Here is a 25,883-nt window from a genome sequence, read left to right as displayed (position 1 = left end):
AATGGAGTGACTCTGTTAAATCTTGAACTGAAGTTTAATTGGAGTTTCCATCTGTAAATTCTCCCCTTGCAATATCCTGTAAAAGAAGTTTTCAAAGAAATCACTAGGGGCAGGCACGGTGGCTCAGTGGTTAGCCGAGGACCCGGGTTTGATCCCGGCCCCGTGTCACTGTCTGTATGGAGTTTGCACATTCTCCCTGTGTCTGTGTGGGACTCACTCCCTCAATCAAAAGGATGTGCAGGGTAGGTGAATTGGCCACGCTAAAATTACGCCTCAATTGGGATAAAAACAATTGGGTAATCTAAAAAAAAGTTAATTAAAAATAAACAAAAGCCAAAATATTAAAAACAAAATTTAACAAAATCCATTACCAAGTATGTGCTGAGGAAATGGAGTTTGTAGCAGAGAAGCAAAGACAATGGAATAATTTTTTGCAATGTTTAAATGCAGTAAATGTTTGCTCATCCAGTCCAGGATGTCAGTACGGTGTGTGACTGGGAGAGGAATTGGTAGGTGAATGCGTTCTCATACACATGCTGCCCTGGTCCTTTATGGTGATGGAGGCTGAAGGTTTGAGAGATTTGTCAAATTTCTGGTCAAGTTGTAAAAACCCTTTCCTTCATTGCCTACCTCTCCTCTCTCACACTGTCTCCTCTCCTCTCCCTCCTCCTATCGGAGTCAGAGTCTCGTGAAGGCCCAGACCAGTTGGCACCTTCCCTTCTCTGAAGGACATTACTGAACCAGTTGGGTTTTTATGACAATCCCGCAGTTTACATGGTCACTTTTTCCTAGTGTCGGCCCCACAAATGACCAGATTCATTCAGCTCAATTTCACTCTCACACTCGCTCTTTTCTGTTTTCAGTCAATTTCACAGGAGGTTGGACATTGGGGAAGTGAAACTCAACATCACATCAGAATCATCACATCACGCCACTGTGCTACCCCTTCAGTCTGTATTGTAACCATTCAATGATTCACTGATAAAGAAGCGATGCTGGAGACCAGGGAACAACCTCAGGAACCAATGGCCAACCTGATACAAAGCGGCTCTTCATTGATCTGGGAGCTGCGGCCCCCCTCGGTGTAAACAGGGGGAGGGGGATCCACTCAGTTTATTCCCGGAGTTTCCAGAGCCTCTCGGTTCACCTGCCGGAGCCTCCGCCCCGCCGCCGGACCCTCCGCCCCGCCGCCGGACCCCCACCCCCCCTCCGCGGCCACCAGACCCTCTTCCCCCCCCCTCCCCTGGGGCCGCCGGACCCTCCCCCACACCTCCCCCCCACCACCCCACCTCTCCCCCCCTCCACCCCACCTCCCCCCCCCACCCCCCCTCCACCCCACCTCTCCCCCCTCCACCCCACCTCCCCCCCCTCCACCTCCCCTCCCCCTCCCCGCCCCACCTCCCCCCCACCCCCCCACCTTCCCCACCACCACCCGCCCACCCCCCCCCCCACTCAGTCTCATTCTCCTGCTCTATCTCTCTATCCTCACAGCTTTATTTCTCTCAGGTTTCTGTCCAATTTTTAAAAAAAATCATTCATTGTGTCTATTTCCAAACTCCATCATTGGCAGCAAGTTTAAGGTCATTGCCACTCGCTGTGTAAAAACATTCTTCCTCATACTTCCTGGACCATTTACATGCGTAGATCCAGAGCAACATCGAAAATAGGAGCAGGAGGAGACCATTTGGCCCTTCGAGCCTGCTCCACCATTCATTACGATCAGAGCTGATTAGGCTCAATAGCCTAATCCCGCTTTCTCCCCATATCCTTTGATCCCTTTCACCCTCAGTGCTGTATCTAACTACTTCTTGTAAACATGCAATGTTTTGGGCTTAATTAGTTCCCGTGGCGACGAATTCCACAGGCTCACCACTCTCTGGGTGAAGAAATGTCTCCTCATCTCTGTCCTAAAGGTCTACCCCGTATCCTCAGACTGAGACCCCTATTTCTAGACACACCCACTATCGGGAACATCCTTCCTGAATCTACTCTGTCTCACCCTGTTAGAATTTTATAGGTTTATTTTTTTTAAACATAAATTTAGAGTACCCAATTCTTTTTTTTCCCAATAAAGGGGTAATTTTAGCATGGCCAATGTACCTACCCTGCATATCTTTGGGTTGTGGGGGTGAGACCCATGCAGACAGGGAGGATGCGCAAACCCCACACAGAGAGTGACCCGGGGCCGGGATCGTACCTGGGTCCTCGGTGACGTGAGGCAACTGTGCTAACCACTGCGCCATCGTGCAGCCCACATTCTATAGGTTTCTATGAGACCCCTCATTGTTCTGAACTCCAGTGAATACAATCCTGACCGATTCAATCTCTCATACATCAGACCCTCCCATCCCAGGAATCAGTCTGGCAAAACTTTGCTGCAATTCCTCTTTAGCGAGATCATCATTCCTCAGATAAGGAGACTGATACTGCACACAATATTCCAGCTGTGGCCTCACCAAGGCCCTGTATAATTGCAGCAAGACATCCCTGCTCCTCGACTCAAATCCTCTTGCTATCAAGGCCAACATACCACTTATCTTCTTTACTGCCTGCTGTACCTGCATGCTTACATACAAACTAGGAGCAGGCCTCTTGGCCCCTCAAGCCTGCTCCTTACATACAGACTAGGAGTCGGCCCCTCGAGCCTGCTCCTTACACACAAACTAGGAGCCGTCCCCTCGAGCCTGCTCCTTACACACAAACTAGGAGTCGGCCCCTCGAGCCTGCTCCTTACACACAAACTAGGAGTCGTCCCCTCGAGCCTGCTCCTTACAGACAAAACTAGGAGTCGGCCCCTCAAGCCTGCTCCTTACACACAAACTAGGAGTCGCCCCTCGAGCCTCCTCCTACACACAAACTAGGAGTCGTCCCCTCGAGCCTGCTCCTTACACACAGACTAGGAGTCGGCCCCTCGAGCCTGCTCCTTACACACAAACTAGGAGTCGGCCCCTCGAGCCTGCTCCTTACACACAAACTAGGAGTCGGCCCCTCGAGCCTGCTCCTTACACACAAACTAGGAGTCGGCCCCTCGAGCCTGCTCCTTACACACAAACTAGGAGTCGGCCCCTCGAGCCTGCTCCTTACAGACAAACTAAGAGTCGGCCCCTCGAGCATCCTCCTACACACAAACTAGGAGTCTGTCCCTCGAGCCTGCTCCTTACACACAAACTAGGAATCGGCCCCTCGAGCCTGCTCCTTACACACAAACTAGGAGTCGTCCCCTCGAGCCTGCTCCTTACACACAGACTAGGAGTCGGCCCCTCGAGCCTGCTCCTTACTCACAAACTAGGAGTCGGCCCCTGGAGCCTGCTCCTTACACACAAACTAGGAGTCGGCCCCTCGAGCCTGCTCCTTACACACAAACTAGGAGTCGTCCCCTCGAGTCTGCTCCTTACAGACAAACTAAGAGTCGGCCCCTCGAGCTTGCTCCTTACACACAAACTAGGAGTCGTCCCCTCGAGTCTGCTCCTTACACACAAACTAGGAATCGGCCCCTCGAGCCTGCTCCTTACATACAAACTAGGAGTCGCCCCCTCGAGCCTGCTCCTTACACACAAACTAGGAGTCGTCCCCTCGAGTCTGCTCCTTACACACAAACTAGGAATCGGCCCCTCGAGCCTGCTCCTTACACACAGACTAGGAGTCGGCCCCTCGAGCCTGCTCCTTACATACAAACTAGGCGTCGGCCCCTCGAGCCTGCTCCTTACATACAAACTAGGAGTCGGCCCCTCGAGCCTGCTCCTTACACACAAACTGGGAGTCGGCCCCTCGAGTCTGCTCCTTACACACAAACTAGGAGTCGGCCCCTCGAGCATCCTCCTTACATACAGACTAGGAGTCGGTCCCTCGAGCCTGCTCCTTACACACAAACTAGGAGTCGGCCCCTCGAGTCTGCTCCTTACACACAAACTAGGAGTCGCCCCTCGAGCCTCCTCCTTACACATAAACTAGGATCGCCCCTCGAGCCTGCTCCTTACACACAAACTAGGAGCCGGCCCCTCGAGCCTGCTCCTTACACACAAACTAGGAGTCGATCCCTTGAGTCTGCTCCTTACATACAAACTAGGAATCGGCCCCTCGAGCCTGCTCCTTACACACAAACTAGGAGTCGTCCCCTCGAGCCTGCTCCTTACACACAAACTAGGAGTCGGCCCCTCGAGCCTGCTCCTTACAGACAAACTAAGAGTCGGCCCCTCGAGCCTCCTCCTACACACAAACTAGGAGTCGGCCCCTCGAGCCTGCTCCTTACACACAAACTAGGAGTCGTCCCTCGAGCCTGCTCCTACACACAAACTAGGAGTCGGCCCCCCGAGCCTGCTCCTTACACACAAACTAGGAGTCACCGCCTCGAGCCTGCTCCTTACATACAAACTAGTAGTCGCCCCTCGAGCCTGCTCCTTACACACAAACTAGGAGTCGTCCCTCGAGCCTCCTCCTACACACAAACTAGGAGTCGGCCCCTCGAGCCTGCTCCTTACACACAAACTAGGAGTCACCGCCTCGAGCCTGCTCCTTACATACAAACTAGTAGTCGGCCATTCGAGCCTGCTCCTTACATACAAACTAGGAGTCGTCCCCTCGAGCCTGCTCCTTACACACAAACTAGTAGTCGGCCCTCGAGGCTGCTCCATCACTCAAAAAGTTTAACCTCAATTCCACATTCCTGCCGACCCTGATAACCTTGCTTATCAAGAATCTATCCATCCCTGCCTCAAAAATATTCAAAGACTCTGCTTCCACTGCATTTTTAAGGGTGAAAGTTCCAAAGTCATAGAATTCCTCCAGTGCAGAAGGAGCCCAATCGGCCCATCAGATCTGCACCAACCTTCTGAAAGAGCACCCCACCCAGGCCCACCCTATCCCACCCACTCCATCTTCATAACCCCACCCAACGTCCACATCCTTGGAGACGAAGTGGCAATTTCACATGGCTAATCCACCTAACCTGCACATCTATAATAATAATCTTATAATAATCTTTGTTGTCACAAGTAGGCTGACATTAACACTACAATGAAGTGACTGTGAAAAGCCCCATTGAACTGTGAGAGGAAAACGGTGCCCCCTAGGGAACCCACACAGACACGGGGAGAATGTACAAACTCCACACAGTCACCCAGGGTTAGAATTTAACCTGGGTCCCTGGTGCTGTGAGGCAGTAGTTCTAATCACTTTGCCACCTCCTGTCTTACGACCCTCAAGAGAAAAGAAAATCCTCATCTCCATCTGAAATGGGAGACCCCTCACTTTGCAACATTGACCCCCTTGTTCCAGATTCTCCCATGAGAGGAAACATCCTCTCCACATCCACCCTGTCAAGACCCCTCGGGATCTTATATCGTTCAGTCCAGGTTTTACCCAAAACTTTAAATCTGTGTCCCGACTGCTTGTACGATCAGTGAATGGAAACAGAGTTTCTTTGTCCACCCGATGGAAATCTGGCATAATCTTGTGGACCTGAATCAATTCTCCCCTCAACCTCCTTTGCTGGAACCATTCTGGTAAATCTCCTCAGCACCTTCTCCAAGAACCTTCAGATTCTTCCTGAAGAGTGGTGACCAGAGCTTTATAAAGATTCATAGATTAGAATTAGAACCATAGAATTCCTACAGTGCAGAAGGAGGCCATTCGGCCCATCGAGTCTGCACTGATTCTCTGAAAGGGCACCCTGCCGAGGCCCATACCCTGCCCTGTCCCTGTAACCCCGTAGCCCCACCTAATCTGCACATCCCTGGACACTAAGGGACAATTTATCAAGGCCAATCCACCTAACTTACCCTTCTTTAGACTATGGGAGGAAACCTGAGCACCAGGTGGAAATCCACGCAGACACGGGGAGAAAGTGCAAACTCCACACACACAGTCACCAAGGCCGGAATTGAACCCGGGTCCCTGGCGCTGTGAGGCAGCAGTGCTAATCACTGTGCCACAAGAAGCTTAGTTTCAATATCAATATTACTGTTGATGAAGCTCAGATCAAATTTGCTTTGCCAACTACTCTCTTAATATGTCTTGTAGACATACAAAATCCCTCTTCACCTCTTTCACTCTCCTCCCAAAGAGGCCAGTTGGATTTTTATGACAATCCAGCAGTTTTCATGGTCCCTTTTTCACAGAGCCGGCCCCACAAATGACCAGATTCATTCAGCTCTATTTCACAACCTGGCTTTGTGTTTTTGTGGGTTATCTCTCACTCCCTATTTTCTGTTTTCAATCAGTTTCACAGCGTGTTCGAAGGGGAGGCTTCAAAGTTCAGAAACTCAAACCAAGCATCACCTCTGACAGAGTCCTCAATTTATCGTATCCTGAATATCATCGTACTTTGAACATGGAAGGAAAAAGCATCGTTCACAGTGGGGAGAAACCGTACACGTGTTGTGAGTGTGGACGAGGATTCAGTCGACCATCAGGCCTTACAAGCCACAAATGCAGTCACACTGAGGAGAAACTATGCAAATGTGCAGACTGTGGGAAAGGATTCACTTGCCCATCCAAGCTGGAAATTCATCGACGCATTCACACTGGGGAGAGACCGTTCACCTGCTCCAAATGTGGGAAGGGATTCACTCAGTCATCCGCTCTGTCCACACACCAGCAAATTCACACTGGGGAGAGACCATTCACCTGCTCCGAGTGTGGGAAGGGATTCACTCGGTCATCCACTCTGTCCACACACCAGCGGGTTCACACTGGGGAGAGACCATTCACCTGCTCCAAGTGTGGGAAGGGATTTGCTGTTTCATCCAACCTGCAGAAGCATCAGCGAGTTCACTCTGATGAGAGACCGTTTCAATGTCCAGACTGCGGGAAGTGCTTTAAAAGTTCTGGGGAACTGATGATCCACCAACGTGTTCACACTGACGAGAGACCGTACAGGTGCTCTCTCTGCGGGACTGGGTTCAGACACGCATTTCACCTCACTGTACATCAGCGAATTCACACTGGGGAGAGGCCATTCACCTGCTCCAAGTGTGGGAAGGGATTCACTGAGTCATCTGGCCTGCAGAATCACCAGCAGGTTCACACTGGGGAGAGACCATTCACCTGTGAGTGTGGGAAGGGATTCATCACTTCAACCCACCTGCTGAGACACCAACAAGGCCACAAGTAACCACAGTGATTGGGTTTTGCTGTTCCTCACATTCAGGACTGAACCATGTTCATTTGGGTCTCTTTCTGCTGATAACAAACTCCAGCCCATTTACAGGGGCTAACATTCTGGCTAAAAGTTAAATAAATTAGATTTATGTTAAATACGCAGTGTGTTGAAACTTTTTAATATCTCTGACACAAGTTAGTTCCTTTTGAAGTTCTCTCGCTCTCCCCTGTCTCTTCCATCCTCACCTCCAACAAGAAGTGTGAGGAGCTTGTGGAGCTTCTTTGTGACTGAGATTGAGTAAATCCGATCAGCTGCCTCTGCTGCTTCCCTTCCACGAGCTGATCGGACCAAACTGTGTATAAATGTCATCCTTTCCCGAGCCCTGAACCCACATCTTTCTCTAGTTTCTCTCCCATCTCCCTTCATGCCCTCTCAGAGCTCATCTTGTCCATGAGACCCAGCTCCTGCTCCATCGACCCTATTCCCACTGAGCTACTGATCAGCCAACTACCCTGTGTCCATGGATATTGTCAACATTTCTCACTCTGTCCTTCAAATCTGCCATCATCACCCGCTCCTCAATAAAACAAACCCTTGACCCTGCCATCCTTACAAATTACTGCCCATCTTCAACCTCCATCTCCTCTCCAAACTCTTTGAACATGTTGCCACCTTCCAAATCCTTGCCCATCTTTCCCAGAACTCCCATGTTTGAATCCATTCAATCAGGTCTCTGCCCTGTCACAATGAAATATAAGAGACAAACAGAATCTCACCCAGAGAGAAAAACAGACAATCCGGGAGCTTGGATCCAACATGGATATGTCCATGAGACCAGAAGACAAGGACAACAGCAGTCATTATTTTATTTTTTTTAAATTTAGAGTACCCAATTATATTTTTTTACAATTAAGGGGCAATTTAGCGTAGCCAATCCACTTAATCTACACATCGTTGGGTTGGGGGGTGTGAAACCCACGCAGACACTGGGAGAATGTGCAAACTCCACACAGTGGCCCAGGGCGAGGTTGGAACCCAGGGCTGGGATCGAACCCAGGTCCTCATCGCCGAAGGAGCACAGTTATTATTGAGAGACAACAATACGTGCTGGAGACAAGACAGACAACTAGACAACACCAAGCTACCTGGACCCATATACCCGAGACAGGAAGGAGAATTGGAGACAGACTGGAAGAACGCAAAGACTTCAGACACATTAACCAAAAACAGATGGAATATCTGAGGGGACAACAGGGCGAATGAAGGAAATTCTACCTGCTCCTTAAAATACCCAAACACACAATCTTTATTATTGTTACAAATAGGGTTACATTAAGATTGCTCGTGACAATACCTCGCTTCACACCAATGTGTTCACTCTGACACGAGACCTTTTAAACGTTCCGCATGTGAGAAGAGTTTCAACAGCAAAATGGATCTGCTGATTCACCAACGCATTCACACTGGAGAGAGGCCATTCACCTGCTCCGTGTGTGGGAAGGGATTCACCCAGCAGTCCCTCCGGCTGAAACACCAGCGCATTCACATCAGGGAGGGAGCGTTCATCTGTTCTCTTTGTGGGAAGGGATTCATTCAGTCATCCACCCTGCAGACACACCAGCGAGTTCACAAGTGCCTCCAGGACTCTGCTGTTTTGATGTTAATCACATCCAAGACTGAACCATGTTCATTCTGACAGATGGAGTTTGTTTGAGTTGATGTTAATAATCCCTGAAACTGAGATTAGAATAGATTGGTGCTTGATAGCCGGCACAGACACAATGGGACAAAGGGCCTTGTTTTGTGCTGTAAAACTCTATAACTCTAACCCATCTCACTTCACACCAACATGTTCACTCTGACACAAGACATTTCATGTGTTCTGACTGTGAGAAGAACTTTAGAAGCAAAATGGATCTGCTGACTCACCAATGCGATCACACTGAGAGAGAGACCGTTCACTGCTCCGAGAGTGGGAAGGGATTCAATCATTCATCCACCCTGCAGAAACACCAGTGAATTCACACCGGGGAGATGCCATTCACCCAAGTGTGGGAGGGGATTCACTCATTCATCCACCCTGCAGACACATCAGCGATTTCACACGTTACAGGAGCTGGATTCGGTTGTTCTTGCTGCTGTGAATCACATCCAGGACTGAACCATGTTCATTCTAGACAGTTGGCGTTTATTTCAGTTGATGTTAATAATCCTTGTAACTGGGCGCAGCACGGTGGCACAGTGGCTAACACTGCTACCTCATGGCGCCGAGGCCCCATGTTCGATCCCGGCTCTTGGTCACTGTTAGCCTGGAGTTTGCACATTCTCCCAGTGTTTGTGTAGGTTTTGCCCCCACAACCCAAAGATGTGCAGGGCAGGTGAATTGAACATGCTAAATTGCCCCTTAATTGGAAAAAAATGAATTGGGTACTCTAAATTTATTTTAAAAAAAGAATCTCTGCAACTGGAGTTTAATTTCTGGATAGAGATGAATTAAATCAGCTTTGTGTCGAACACACAGTGTTGGAGACCTTGATTTCTCTAAGATAAGAGGAGACTGATTGATGTCCTGTTACCGACTGTTCCATTGTTGGGTCTTTTCTCCTTTGTTAATGGGAGACTTGTATTTATATAGCGCCTTTCACAACTTCAGGATGTCCCTTTACAGCCAATGAGGTTCTTTTGAAGTGTAGTCACTGTTGTAATGTAGGAAATACAGTCACCAAATGTGCACAGAAAGATCCCACAAACAGAAATGTGATTGTGACCAGAGAATCTGTTCAGTGATGTTTGTTGAGGGATGAATATTAAGCAGTAAACCAGGGAGATCACCCCTGCTCTTCGGAATAACAACATGGGAACGTTTACACCTAACTGAGGGCAGATGGGACCAGAGTTAAAGGTCTGATCTGGAAGATGGGACCTCTGACAGCGCAGTGCTCCCTCAGGACTGCATCAGAATATCAACCTGGATTTGATGCTCATGTTTCTGGAGGTGGATTTGAACCCACAACCTCCTGACTCAGAGATAAGAATGTAACCACTGAGCCACCACTAACACCTCATCATTACTCTGGATTATTTCAGTTCTCAGACCTTCCCTTACTCTCATGGACAAGTGTCCGGGAGTCACAGATTATCCAAAAGGGGGTTGAAATCATTGGTGATTTCAAAACAGTTGATTAAGGAGCAACAGTTTTGATTTAATGCATCAGCTAAATAGACAGAAAAGACGTATGACCCTGGCTCAGGTGGGAACAGTTTACTGGACCCACATCTGGGAGATGCTGATCTCCGGGACTGGAGGTGAGTTTCCTCGGAATGGTTTACTGGTCCCGGATTATGGGGATGCTGATCTCCGGGACTGGAGGTGAGTTTCCTCGGAATGGTTTACTGGTCCTGGATTATGGGGATGATGATCTCCGGGACTGGAGGTGAGTTTCCTCGGAATGGTTTACTGGTCCCGGATCGGGCTCTGCCTTTATGAAACATCAGCTGGTACAGGAATTGAACCCACGCTGTTAGACTGGCTCTGCATCATGAACCAGTTGTCCCAAGCAACTGAGCTAAACCAGCCCCACTTTCTTATTTAGAAAATATCCACAAGGTGGATGCAGGTGAACAGAGAGCTGGAGAATCTTTAAAGTCCGTGCATGAACTTCTGTTTTGATCTAGATGTATTTACAATTTTTAGTGATGCAGAGCGAGGCCAGGAGCACGGATTCAATTCTCGTCCCGGCTGAGGTTATTCATAAACGCAGCGTCCGTTCCAGGACCAGGAAACCATTCCGAGGAAACTCAACCCTGCTCCTCGTCTGAGGTGTGGTGATCCTCAGGTTAAATCACCACCAGTCAGCTCTCCCCCTCAAAGGGGAAAATGGTCTATGGTCATAGAACATAGAACAGTACAGCACAGAACAGGCCCTTCGGCCCTCAATGTTGTGCCGAGCAATGATCACCCTACTCAAACCCACGTATCCACCCTATACCCGTAACCCAACAACCCCCCCCTTAACCTTTCTTTTTTTTAGGACACTACGGGCAATTTAGCATGGCCAATCCACCTAACCCGCACATCTTTGGACTGTGGGAGGAAACCAGAGCACCCGGAGAAAACCCACGCACACACGGGGAGGGTGTGCAGACTCCGCAGAGACAGTGACCCAGCTGGGAATCGAACCTGGGAACCTGGAGCTGTGAAGCATTTATGCTAACCACCATGCTACCGTGCTGCCCCTGAGTCATCTGGGACTGTGGCTACTTTACTTTCATATTTTCTAAATATAGATTCCACATCCCTGTTCACTTTAAATTTACTCCTTCTGATGGATACCAGTGTGTTTAATCCTATCCTGATTGTTTTTTTAATAAACAATTTTAATAAGGTATTTTTGGCATTATAAACGACAATGTACAAAGAACAATAAACATAGTGCAATCACCACCTCCCATCCCACCAAGGCCTGCTTAATTGACCTCCTATTCTATGCTACCCTAAACCCCCTCTTTCCCCCCCCCCCCCCCAACTGACGATTAATTCTCCGCGAAGAAGTCGATGAATGGTTGCCACCCCCAGGCGAATCCTAGCAGCGACCCTCTCAAGGCAAACTTAATCTTCTCCAGGCCGAGAAAGCTCGCCATGTCCAAAAGCCAGATCTCCGACTTTGGGTGCGTTGACTCCCTCCAGGCTAGTAGTATCCGTCTCCGGGCTACCAGGGAAGCAAAGGCCAAAACGTCTGCCTCTTTCTCCTCCTGGACTCCCGGGTCCTCTGAAACCCCAAAAATTGCCACCTCTGGACTCATCGCCACCCTTGTTTTCAAAACTCCAGACATGACGTCCGCAAATCCCTGCCAAAATCCCCTGAGTTTTGGACACGACCAGAACATGTGGACATTGTTCACTGGTCCTCCCACACATTTTGCGCACCCGCCCTCTATCCCAAAGAATCTACTCATCAGGGCCACTGTCATGTGGGCCCAGTGAACAACCTTGAATTGGATCAGACTGAGCCTGACACACATTGCAGTCGCCTTGACCCTGCTCAGCGCATCCGCCCACAGGCCCTCCTCTATCCCCCCCCCCCAGCGTTTCAGCCCACAGGCCCTCCTCTATCCCCCCCCCCCCAGCGTGTCCGCCCACAGGCCCTCCTCTATCCCCCCCCCCCCAGCGTTTCCGCCCACAGGCCCTCCTCTATCCCCCCCCCCAGCGTGTCCGCCCACAGGCCCTCCTCTATCCCCCCCCCTGCGTGTCCACCCACAGGCCCTCCTCTATCCTTCCCCCCCCCCAGCGTGTCCGCCCACAGGTCCTCCTCTATCCCCCCCCCCAGCATGTCCGCCCACAGGCCCTCCTCTATCCCCCCCCCAGCGTGTCCGCCCACAGGCCCTCCTCTATCCCCCCCCCCCCAGCGTGTCCGCCCACAGGCCCTCCTCTATCGCCTCCCTGCGTGTCCACCCACAGGCCCTCCTCTATCCCCCCCAGCGTGTCCGCCCACATGCCCTCCTCTATCCTTCCCACCCCCCCAGCGTGTCCGCCCACAGGCCCTCCTCTATCCCCCCCCCCCCAGCGTGTCTGCCCACAGGCCCTCCTCTATCCGCCCCCTAGCGTGTCCGCCCACAGGCCCTCCTCTATCCCCCCCCAGCGTGTCCGCCCACATGCCCTCCTCTATCCTTCCCACCCCCCCAGCGTGTCCGCCCACAGGCCCTCCTCTATCCCCCCCCAGCGTGTCCGCCCACAGGCCCTCCTCTATCCGCCCCCCAGCGTGTCCGCCCACAGGCCCTCCTCTATCCCCCCCTCAGCGTGTCCGCCCACAGGCCCTCCTCTATCCCCCCCCCCAGCGTGTCCGCCCACAGGCCCTCCTCTATCCCCCCTCCCAGCGTGTACACCCACAGGCCCTCCTCTATCCTTCCCCCCCCCAGCGTGTCCGCCCACAGGTCCTCCTCTATCTCCCCCCCCCCCAGCGTTTCCGCCCACAGGCCCTCCTCTATCCCCCCCCAGCGTGTCCGCCCACAGGCCCTCCTTTATCCCCCCCCCCAGCGTGTCCGCCCACAGGCCCTCCTCTATCCCCCCCCCAGCGTGTCCGCCCACAGGCCCTCCTCTATCCCTCCCCAGCGTGTCCGCCCACAGGCCCTCCTCTATCCCCCCCCCCCCAGCGTGTCCGCCCACAGGCCCTCCTCTATCCCCCCCCCAGCGTGTCCGCCCACAGACCCTCCTCTACCTCCCCCCCCCCAGCGTGTCCGCCCACAGGCCCTCTTCTATCTCCCTCCCGACCCCCATCTCCCCCGCCCTCCAAGCTCCTCCTCCCACTTATGTTTCAATTCCTCGGTCTGCATCTCAGGAAAGCTCCCTTCTAAAAACAGGTCCCCCATCCTCTCAATTCCCGCCCACAGCCATATTCGGGACCTCCATTCAAGCTCCCCATTCAATGCCCCCACTGCTCCCACGAGCATCCTCCACTGACCTCAGACCCTCAGGGCCTCCATCACTGCAGGACTGGTGGAGAAGTGCACTTGCGGGAACGGCAGAGGCACCGTTACCAATGCCCCCAGATTGCTGCCTCTATATGAGGCTGCCTCCATCCGCTCCCAAACCGACCCCTCATCACCCCACCACCACCCACTTCCTTATCATAGCTATGTTGGCCACCCAATAATAATTGCTACAATTCTGCAACGCAAGCCCCCCCTTCCCCCTGATTCCACTCAAGCATCACCTTCTTCACTCGCGAGAACCTACCCGCCCATACAAAGCCCAGGATAATTTTATTGATCCTCACAAAAAAGAAACACACAGTGAAAATGGAGAGACACTGAAACACAAACTAAAATCTCGGCAGGACCGTCATTTTGACCATCTGCACTCTCCCAGCTAACACCAACGGGAGCGCATCCCACCTCCGAAACTCGCCCCTCATTTGTTCAACCAACCAGGACAAGTTCAACTTGTGTAACCGGCCCCAGTCCCGCACCACCTGTATTCCTTTTTTTAAATAAATTTAGATTACCCAATTCATTTTTCCAATTAAGGGGCAATTTAGCGTGGCCAATCCACCTACTCTGCACATTTTTGGGTTGTGGGGGCGAAACCCACGCAGACACGGGGAGAATGTGCAAACTCCACACGGACACTGACCCAGAGCCGGGATCGAACCTGGGACCTCAGTGCTGTGAGGCGGTTGTGCTAACCACTAGGCCACCGTGCTGCCCTTCACTTGTATTCCTAAATACCTGAAACTGTCCCCAACCGACCTAAACGGCAGCTCCTTTGGCCGACCCTCCTGACCCCTCGCCTGAACTATAAACATCCCACTCTTTGGCATGTTCAGTTTATACCCCAAAAACCGGCCAAATTCCCCCTAGATCTCCACGATTTCGCCCATTCCCACCACCAGATCTGAAACGTATAGGGGCAGCTCGTCTGCGAACAGCAGGACTCTGTGTTCCCCCCCCTCCCCCCCCCCACGGACCAGCCCCTTCCAGCGGGACTCTATGTTGCACCCCCCCCCATGGACCAGCCCCTTCCAGCGAGACTCTGTGTTGCCCCCCCCCCCCCCCCACAGACCAGCCCCTTCCAGCGGGACTCTGTGTTGCACCCCCCCACGGACCAGCCCTTTGAAGCCCTCAGAGGAATTGCCAGCAGCTCTAGAACTAACGCAAACAGCAGTGGGGAGAGGGGGCACCCCTGTCTTGTCCCCCGGTACAGTTTAAAGTAGTCAGAAGTCGTCCTATTCAACCTCGCACTAGCCTCCGGGGCCTGGTACAACAGCCTAAGCCAGTCGATAAAGCCCTTCCCGAACCCAAAACGTCCCATCACCTCCCATAAATAGTCCCATTCCCCCGGTTGAACGCCATTTCCGCATCCATCGCCATAACTACTTCAACCTCCCTTCTTTCCAGGGGCATCATGATCACATTGAGCAGCTTCTTATATATATACCACCAGCTGCCTGCCCTCAACAAGCCCAGTTTGGTCCTCCATAACACTTGGCACACAAGCTTCAATCCTGGAGGCCAAGAATTTGGCCAGCAATTTGGCATCCACATTAAGAAGGGAAATCTGGGCGGCACGGTGGCACAGTGGGTTAGCCCTGCAACCTCACGGAGCCAAGGTCCCAGGGTCGATCTCGGCTCTGGGTCACTGTCCATGTGGAGTTTGCACATTCCCCCCGTGTTTGCATGGGTTTCGCCCCTACAACCCAAAGATGTGCAGGGTAGGTGGATTGGCTGCGCTAAATTGCCCCTTAATTGGAAAAAATGAATTGGGTTCTCTAAATTTAAAAAAGGATATCAGCCTATAGGACCCAGATAGCTCTCTTGTCCCGTTTCAATATAATGGAGATGGTGGCCTGGATCGTCGGGGCAGCACCCCACTGTCCCTTGCCTCATTAAAAACCTTGACCAACACCAGCCCAATATCCCAAAGAACTTTTTATAAAATTCCATCGGGTACCCATCCAGCCCCAGAGCTTTACCCGGCTGCATGGCCTTCAATCCCTCAAATATCTCTTCAGCCTAATTGGGGCCCCCAGCCCATTTACCAGCTGCCTACCCACCTTTGGGAAGGTCAGCCCATCCAAAAAGTGTCTCATCACCTCTGGGCCCATGGCAGGTTCCAAGCTATAGAGCCCACTGTAAAAGTCCCTGAACGCCTTATTCAGCCCAGCCCCATCCCTTACCAACCTTCCATCCCCATCAGCCACCTTTCCTATTGCCCTGGCTGCCTCCCTCTTTCTCAGCTGCTGTGCAAGCATTCTGCTGGCTTTCTCCCCATGCTCGTAGATCGCACCCCTCACCTTTCGAAGCTGCTCCACTGCCTTACCTGTGGACAGCATCACAAACTCCACCTGCAGCCTCCGCCGTTCCCTTAAGAACTCCACCCCCAGGGTCTCCGCATATCTCCTGTCTATCTGCAAGATCTCCTTTACCAGTCGGTCCGTTTCTGCCTACCTGTCCTGTCCTTATGAGCCCAAATTGAAAACAACTCCCCTCTCACCACTGCCTTAAGTGCCTCCCAGACCACCGTTGCTGAGACTTCCCCCGTGTAATTGATATGCAGGGAGTTTTGCATACATTTCCTCAGCCTCTCAACACCGCCTCGTCCGCCAACAATCCAACTTCTAACCTCCATTGTGGGCGCTGAGAGCTTTCTTCACTAACCTTCAGTTCGACCCAATATGGAGCATGATCCGAAATGGTGATTGCCGAGTACCCCGTATCCGCCACCCCCCGTCAATAAATCCCTGCTCAAAATAAAAAAGGCGATCCGGGAATAGAACCTATGGACATGCGAATAAAAAGAGAACTCCTTCCCCGTTGGCTGCCTGAACCTCCATGGGTCAGCCCCCCCCCCCCCCCCGCCCATCTGCTCCATGAACCCTCTCAGTTCCTTTGATATTGCTGGCACCCTAACCTGTTTTTGAACAAGACCGGTCCAGGCCGGGATCGATGACTGTATTGAAGTCCCCTCCCATAACCAACTAGTGAGAGTCCAGGTAAGGTGTCATCCCCAGCACCGTCTTTATAAATTCCACATCATCCCAATTTGGCACGTACAGGTTAACCAAAACTACCTTCATCCCTTCCAGCTTTCCGCTAACCATGTCATAACGACATCTCCCATCCAAGACTATACTACCCACCTCAAATTGCACCCACTTGTTCACCAGAATCGCAAACCCTCTTTCTTAGTATGCAACCCCGAATGAAAAACCTGACTGACCCAACCCTTCCTCAACTTGATCTGATCCGCCACTTTCAGGTGTGTCTCCTGCAGCATTATCACGTCTGGCTTCAGGGCCCTCAGATGCACGAACACCCGTGTCCTCTTAACTGGCCCATTTAATCCTCTAACAATCCAGGTGACCAGCCTAGTTGAGGGTGCACCATGTGCCTCCCCAATCTCACCGATCAGCCATCCCCTTTCCTGGGCCCGCCCCCAGCACATGCACCTCCATCGACCCGCCTCCTGGCTGCCCCCACCCCCCGACCTCCCCTCTGTTCCTCGGACCAAGTCCCTCCCTCGCCAGCAGAACAACTACCCCGACTCCCCCTAGCAACAACACTTTGTAACCTAACCCCATCCATAAACTAAACATATGCACCCCCCCCCCCCCCCACTGTGCTTCCGAAGACTAGCTCACCCAGCTAGCCTGGTGACCCCCGTCCCGGCACCAAGAAGTCTCCCACCTATTGTTCCCTAACTCCCCTCCACCCTGCCCGCCCATCGAAACCATTTCTCTCCTCAAACCAGCCCCAAACACTCGCCTAATTAAAGGGAAAAAAAAACAGCAGCACAAAAAAAAAACAGAGCAAACCCTCACAGTAGTGCAAATCAAAGTAATACAGAGTAAAAAGCCCCACCAACCACCCCCACTAAAACACAGAAACCCGCAGAAACTGAATCTTTTTACTTCCCCTGTCTTCAACGAAACTCAAATACAGAAGAAAAAAGAAAAAGAAAACATACAACCATCATTCAAAAAAACTTTACAACTTAAAACAATAAGTTCTCAGTTCGGCACCAGCCCTTTCCTCTTAGCAAACTCCATCGCGTCCTCGGGCGACTCGAAATAATGGTGCTGGTCCTCATGAGTAACCGAAAGACGCGCCGGGTATAACAGTCCGAATTTCTCCTGCTTCTTGAACAGGATCGCTTTAACTTGATTGAAGCCTGCCCTCCTTCTGGCGACCTCCACACTCAGATCTTGTTAAACGCGCAAAATGCTGTTGTCCCATTTGCAGCTCCGTGTATGTTTGGTCCACTGGAGAACACACTCCTTGTCCAGGAACCTGTGGAACCTTTTTTTTTTAAATATAATTTTTATTGGAATTTTTTACAGAAAATATAAAACATAACGACAAACAATGAAATGCAACAAAATAACCCATAATAACCATACCACCCCCAGACCGTATCGACCCATGTATCACATCCCCCCACCCCCCCAACCCCAATGAACAACAAAAGAACTTCAAAATAAATTTAAATTAAATAAACAAACATAGTCATCGTCCACCCCCCCCCCCTTTTCCCTCCCCCTTCCCCCCCTCCCCCCCCCCCCCCCCCCCGGGTTGCTGCTGCTACTGTCCCCGTACCCTATCGTTGAGCCAGAAAGTCGAGAAAATCAGTAGCTAGTGGTGTCCCTCAGGGATCCGTGTTGGGCCCACAATTGTTCACAATTTACATTGATGATTTGGAGTTGGGGACCAAGGGCAATGTGTCCAAGTTTGCAGATGACACTAAGATGAGTGGTAAAGCGAAAAGTGCAGAGGATACTGGAAGTCTGCAGAGGGATTTGGATAGGTTAAGTGAATGGGCTCGGGTCTGGCAGATGGAATACAATGTTGACAAATGTGAGGTTATCCATTTTGGTAGGAATAACAGCAAACGGGATTATTATTTAAACGATAAAATATTAAAGCATGCCGCTGTTCAGAGAGACTTGGGTGTGCTAGTGCATGAGTCACAGAAGGTTGGTTTACAAGTGCAACAGGTGATTAAGAAGGCAAATGGAATTTTGTCCTTCATTGCTAGAGGGATGGAGTTTAAGACTAGGGAGGTTATGTTGCAATTTTATAAGGTGTTAGTGCGGCCACACCTGGAGTATTGTGTTCAGTTTTGGTCTCCTTACTTGAGAAAGGACGTACTGGCGCTGGAGGGTGTGCAGAGAAGATTCACTAGGTTAATCCCAGAGCTGAAGGGGTTGGATTATGAGGAGAGGTTGAGTAGACTGGGACTGTACTCGTTGGAATTTAGAAGGATGAGGGGGGATCTTATAGAAACATTTAAAATTATGAAGGGAATAGATAGGATAGATGCGGGCAGGTTGTTTCCACTGGCGGGTGACAGCAGAACTAGGGGACATAGCCTCAAAATAAGGGGAAGTAGATTTAGGACTGAGTTTAGGAGGAACTTCTTCACCCAAAGGGTTGTGAATCTATGGAATTCCTTGCCCAGTGAAGCAGTTGAGGCTCCTTCATTACATGTTTTTAAGGTAAAGATAGATAGTTTTTTGAAGAATAAAGGGATTAAGGGTTATGGTGTTCGGGCCGGAAAGTGGAGCTGAGTCCACAAAAGATCAGCCATGATCTAATTGAATGGCGGAGCAGGCTCGAGGGGCCAGATGGCCTACTCCTGCTCCTAGTTCTTATGTTCTTATGTTCTTATGTTCTTAAAAGGTTGCCACCGCCTAAAGAACCCTTGTACCGACCCTCTCAGGGCGAATTTGACCTTCTCTAGCTTAATGAAACCCGCCATGTCATTGATCCAGGTCTCCACGCTTGGGGGCCTCGCATCCTTCCATTGTAGCAAGATCCTTCGCCGGGCTACTAGGGATGCAAAGGCCAGCACACCGGCCTCTTTCGCCTCCTGCACTCCCGGCTCCACCCCAACCCCAAAAATCGCGAGTCCCCATCCTGGCTTGACCCTGGATCCCACCACCCTCGATACTGTCCTCGCCACCCCCTTCCAGAACTTCTCCAGCGCCGGGCATGCCCAGAACATATGGGCATGGTTCGCTGGACTCCCCGAGCACCTGACACACCTGTCTTCACCCCCAAAGAACCTACTCATCCTTGTCCCAGTCATGTGGGCCCGGTGCAGCACCTTGAATTGGATGAGGCTAAGCCGCGCACACGAGGAGGAAGAATTAACCCTCTCCAGGGCATCAGCCCATGTCCCGTCTTCGATCTGTTCCCCCAGTTCCCCCTCCCACTTAGCTTTCAGCTCCTCTACTGATGCCTCCTCCGCCTCCTGCATAACTTTGTAGATATCAGATATCTTCCCCTCTCCGACCCAGACCCCCGAAAGCACCCTGTCGCTCACCCCCCTCGCGGGAAGCGAAGGGAATCCCTCCACCTGCCGCCTAGCAAATGCCTTTACCTGCAGATACCTGAACATGTTCCCCGGGGGGAGCCCAAATTTCTCCTCCAACTCCCCCAGGCTCGCAAACCTCCCATCAATAAACAGGTCCCTCAGCTGTCTGATGCCCGCTCTGTACCAACCCTGAAATCCCCCATCAATGTTTCCGGGGACGAACCTATGGTTCCCCCTTAACGGAGCCTCCATCGAGCTCCCCACTTCTCCCCTATGTCGCCTCCACTGCCCCCAAATCTTGAGGGTAGCCGCCACCACCGGACTCGTGGTATACCTCGTAGGAGGGAGCGGCCACGGTGCCGTTACCAGGGCCCCCAGGCTTGTATCTCCACAGGACGCCCTCTCCATCCGTTTCCATGCTGCCCCCTCCCCCTCCATTACCCACTTGCGCACCATCGACACATTGGCAGCCCAATAATACCCCGAGAGATTGGGTAACGCCAGCCCCCCCCCCATCTCTACCCTGCTCCAAGAAGACCCTCTTCACCCTCGGGGTCCCATGCGCCCAAACAAAGCTCATGATGCTGCTCGTAACCCTTCTAAAAAAGGCCCTAGGGATAAAGATGGGCAAACACTGAAAAAGGAACAAGAACCTCGGGAGAACCGTCATTTTGACGGACTGTACTCTACCCGCCAACGATAGCGGCACCATGTCCCACCTTTTAAATTCCTCTTCCATCTGCTCCACCAGCCTGGTAAAATTAAGCTTATGGACAGTCCCCCAACTCCTGGCCACCTGCACCCCCAGGTATCTGAAACTCTTCACTGCCCTCTTAAATGGGAGTCTCCCAATTCCCTCCTCCTGATCACCCGGGTGTACTACAAATACCTCACTCTTGCCTAAATTTAACTTATAGCCCGAGAAGCCCCCAAATTCCGCTAACAGCTCCATCACCTGAACCTGTGGAACTTGACCATCATAGCCCGAGGGTGGTCCCCCTGCCACGGCTTCCTAGCCAACGCTCTGTATCCCCGGACCACCTCCACTGGTCGGGGAAAAGCCTCGAACCCCAGCAACGTCTGAAACATATTCACCATAAACGCGCCAGCATCAGCCCCCTCCGGGAGACCAACAATTATTAAGTTCTGCTGGCAGGCCCTATTCTCCAGGTCCTCTACCTTCTCCAGCAGCCTTTTTTGCTGATCCTTCAGCATCCCCAACTCCATCTCCACCGTCGTTTCATGCTCCTCCTGATCAGCCAGCGCGTTCTCCAGCTTCTGAATCGTCCGATCCTGGGCATCCAGCCTGAAATGAAATGAAAATGAAAATTGCCTATTGTCACAAGTAGGCTTCAAATGAAGTTACTGTGAAAAGCCCCTAGTCACCACATTCCGGCGCCTGTTCGGGGAGGCTGTTACGGGAATTGAACCATGCTGCTGGCCTGCTTTCAAAGCCAGTGACTTAGCCCTGTGCTAAATAGCCTGCGCTTGATCCGCTCAACCATATCCTTTATCAGGTCTAAACAGTCCCGTTTCTGCCTAGCGAAGCCCTCTTGAATGACCCGCATCAATTCCTCCGTTGATGGTTGGGCCGGCACACCAGGGGTCTGGACACCAACCATATTGTCCTCTGCCGCAGCCTCCACCCAACCCGTGCTTAGCTTCTTATTTCTCCCTTTTCGAGCCCTTTGGGTTCTCTGTTCCATACACCAGGTGTGGAACCAATGGCTAGTTAACTATGCCTCCAAATCCAGCGCCTGAAAATGCAAAACAGCCGGGAAGGGGGGTGGGGGGGGGTCCAAACGTCTGGCCAGAGCAGGAGCCACCAAATGTGCGACTTACTCCCTCATAGCCGCACCCGGAAGTCAACACTCTCCAACATTATGGCCAGCACGGTAGCATGGTGTTTAGCCCAATTGCTTCACAGCTCCAGGGTCCCAGGTTCGATTGCCGGCTTGGGTCACTGTCTGTGTGAAGTCTGCATGTTCTCCCCGTGTGTGCGTGGGTTTCCTCTGGGTGCTCCGGTTTCCTCCCACAGTCCAAAGATGTGCAGGTTAGGTGGATTGCCCTTAGTGTCCAAAAATTGCCCTTTTGTGTTGGATGGGGTGACTGGGTTGTGGGGATGGGCTTGGGGTGGGGTGGGGTGTGGGCTTGGGGTCGGGTGCTCTTTCAAAGAGCCGGTGCAGACTCGATGGACCGAATGGCCTCCTTCTGCACTGTAAATTCTATGATTGTACTTTCTATGATTCTATGATTACACATCAGATAAAGTTTAGGTGTTTGGAGGATGAAACAAAATGAGGCCATGACTTATAACATTTTATTTTTCAATGACCCATAATGTTTCTCTCTGTGAATGGGTGAATCCACAAAAGCTCCGCCCCCGAAAGCCTACTTCCCGGAGTATGCGCGGCTGCACGAGGCTGAACCGGGTATTAGCGCAGCCTCAGGAGCAGCGAATATGAACAAACAAAGACCTCTAATGGCGGGGAATTTACCCAGCCTTCCCCGCGGTGGGAATGCCCTCTACCAACTGGAGATCTGAACGCATGCGCGGTTCTTCCAGTGTTTCGAGCATGCGCAGACTGAATGATAGTGAAGGCGAGACGCCTGTTTGTCGCTCGGCAACCGGCAGCGGCGGGAGGGGCTCCTGCGTCTGCGTGGGTGGGAAGAGAGTTCATTAACACCCGGTGCAGACCGCAAACCCCCAATAACAACCTGCGGCTCCCGCGTTTGCAGCGTCGGTGCTTTCCCCGGGAACAGGCCCAGGTTAACGTCCGCCATCTTTTTTCCAGCGGGGAGCAGAGCGCAGACGCGGCTATCTTGGTGACGTAACAATGAAGGGCAGGACGCTGGGTAGTGGAGGGTCAGAGGGAGCAGCACAGGGACATCAGCTGGTTCAGAAGGCAGATGGGACACTTGGCTTTATTAGCCAAAGCATAGAATATTCACCTGAGGAAGGAGCAGTGCTCTGAAAGCTAGTGTTTGAAACAAGCATGTTGGATTTTAACCTGGTGTTGTAAGACTTCTTACTGTGCTTACTACAGTCCAACGACAGCATCTCCACATCATAGAATATAAGAGCAGGGATGATCTGATGGAGCTGTATGAAACACTTGTTCAGCCACAGCAGGATCATTGTGTGCAGTTGTGGTCGCCACACTATAGGAAGGATATTATTGCACCCCAGAGAGTGTGGAGGAGATTCACCAGGATGTTGCCTAAGCTAAAGTGTTTGAAAATAATGGGTTATTTTCCCCAGAGCAGGGGAACCCGAGTGGCACATATTTGAGGTGTACGATATTATGAGGGACATAGATAGGGAGGTACTCGTCCCCTTAGTAGAGAGATCAATAGCCAGGGGACAGATTTAGGGTAGGGGATTTGAGGGAAAGCTTTTTCACCCAGAGGCTGGTGGGAATCTGGAAGTCACTACCTGAAAGGGTGGTAGAGGCAGGAACGCTAACAACATTTCAGAATCATTTAATCATGCAAGGCTTTTGACCAAGTTCAATAAAATGGGATTAGAATAGATAGATGTCCGATGGCTGGGACTCTTTTTGTGCTGTAACTCTATGATTTCAGCCCAGGAAGGAGCAAAAATGTGCAGGATGGTGATTTACAGCTTTTGTGCAACAAGTGAGGGAGAAATGTTCCATAGAAACTAGAATTGTGTGTTCTAAATTTATGTCTGTACTGACTGATGACTTTTGTAAAATCGTGATTTGTCTCAGAAATAAAAGGATTTCTAACTTCAGGGTGACTGTCTCCTTCTGTGATCTGACTTTGTCTCATTCTATTCTTTTATAACAGGATCAGGAAGCGCTCACACCGGAGCGATAGAGTCAGTATACTGACTGTGGGAAGAGGTTTCTCTGGTTGCAAAGCCTGACAGCGGGGAGAAACCATACACGTGTTTGTGTGAATGAGGCTTCAACTGATCATCCAACCTGGACAGTCACAAGGACACCGGCATCATGGAGAAACCGTGGAAATGTCGGGATTGTGGGAAACAATTTAATTATCCATCCCGACTAGAAATCCATCGACGCAGTCACACTGCAGCTGGCATAATGGAGAAACCATGGAAATGTGAGGACTGTGGGAAGGGTTTCAATTTTCCATCCCTGCTGGAACTTCACCGGCGCAGTCACACGGGAGAGAAACCCTGGAAATGTGAGGAATGTGGGAAAGGATTCAATTATCCATCCTTGTTGGAAAACCATCGACGGAGTCATACTGGGGAGACAATATGGAAATGTGAGAAATATGGGAAAGGATTCAATTATCCATCCCTGCTGGAAATCCATCGACGCAGCCACACTGGGGAGAAGCCGTTCACCTGTTGTATGTGTGGGAAGGAATTTACTAAGTCAACCAACCTGCTGAGACACCAGCAAAATTACACCGAAGAAAAGTCCTTCCGGTGCACTGACTGTGGAAAGAGTTTCGGGCAGTTATCCAATCTCACTGCTCACCAGCGGGTTCACACTGGGGAGAGGCCATTTGACTGCCTTGTGTGTGGGAAGAGATTCACTCAGTCAGCCAGCCTCATGTTACACCAACGAATCCACACTGATGAGAGGCCGTTCAGCTGCACTTACTGTGGAAAGAGGTTCAGACAGTCCTCTGACCTCACTGCACACCAACGCACTCACACTGGGGAGAAACCGTTCATCTGCTCTGTGTGTGGGAAGGGATTCACTCATTCATCTGGCCTTTGGTCACACCGGCGAATTCACACTGGCGAATTCACACCGAGGAGAAACCATTCAGCTGCATTGCCTGTGAAAAGAGGTTCAGACATTCATCTGCCCTCACTGCACACCAATGCACTCACACTGGGGAGAGACCATTCACCTACTCTCAGTGTGAGAACGGATTCACTCAATGCTCTCATCTGCTGACACCAGAGAGTTCATACTGGGGAACCTGGTCTATGAGTGGGAAGGGATTCACTCAGTCAGAACACTTACTGTCACATCAGCAAGTTCACAAGTGACAGTTGTTGAATTCTGCTGTAACTGCTGCTGTTAATTATGTCAGGAATCGATCCACTGATTAACATCTCCAGTTAGACAGTGCTGATTAATCCTTGCTGACAATTCTCACTGACTTGCACATTCTTCACAGTGACCCCTCCATTATGAATATAAATTATCCAGGCACATCAGCCAAAACAATAAAATATTTTCTAGATACAAACAATAAAAAAATGTGATGTGAATTGGACCATTAAGGGATAGACAGCACAATACCACAGTTAATGAGGGAGAGATGATTGAAATATTCAAACATTCTTTTACCTCGCTTTTTCCCCGGACTAAGGAACATGTAAACATAACATTGAATAATAAGACAAGTTATGAGATAAATTAATTTAAAATCAGGAAAGGATGTGTTGACTAAACTCATATAACTTGGAGATGGACTAAATTCACATATTTTAAAGAATGCAGAGAAGTGATAGCACAGGCAGTACGGCTCATAACTCATTCACTAAAGGTGTAGTGTCAGAGGACTGGTGGATCACTAATGTAATTTCTGTGTTTAAGAAAGGGACAGATCATGCCCAGGGATGGTACACCAGTCAGCTTCACATCAGCAAATAATACAATCCTGACTAAAGTAGAGAATATAAGAACATCTAGAAAAAATAAATAGAACATAGAACAGTCAGTGTGGATTTCAAAAGGGAATATCTTTCCTGATTAACCTTATTGAATGTTTTGATGTGATAGACAATGGTAATGCAGTCAATGTCAATTATCTGGATTTTCAAATGGGCATTGATAAGATTCCCTACGGGAGAATAATGGACACGGTCGGAGAATGTGGAGTTGGGACAAATGATAGACTGGATTGTCAGCTGGTTACAAGACAGAAAGTAGAGAGTGGGAGTAAAGTGGAGTTATTCAGAGTGACAGAAGGTAGGAAGGGATGTTCCACAAGGATCTGTGCTGGGGCCACGGC

At 50.9% G+C, this 25,883-nt stretch overlaps 1 protein-coding gene across 1 annotated transcript; it reads left to right on the top strand.

The window, feature by feature from the left end:
- Positions 1-23,850: 23,850 nt before the first annotated feature.
- On the top strand, positions 23,851-25,676 carry LOC119959607 (zinc finger protein 239-like). Its single transcript, XM_038787804.1, has one exon. The coding sequence runs from the start codon at positions 23,888-23,890 to the stop codon at positions 24,815-24,817; it is 930 nt and encodes a 309-aa protein (XP_038643732.1). The 5' UTR covers positions 23,851-23,887; the 3' UTR covers positions 24,818-25,676.
- Positions 25,677-25,883: the final 207 nt, after the last annotated feature.

This window comes from Scyliorhinus canicula, unplaced genomic scaffold (assembly GCF_902713615.1).
Source record: "Scyliorhinus canicula unplaced genomic scaffold, sScyCan1.1, whole genome shotgun sequence".
In the NCBI taxonomy this organism is placed as follows: Eukaryota; Metazoa; Chordata; class Chondrichthyes; order Carcharhiniformes; family Scyliorhinidae; genus Scyliorhinus; species Scyliorhinus canicula.
Note: the sequence above shows the minus strand (reverse complement) of the source record. Positions and strands in the feature narration are given on the sequence as shown.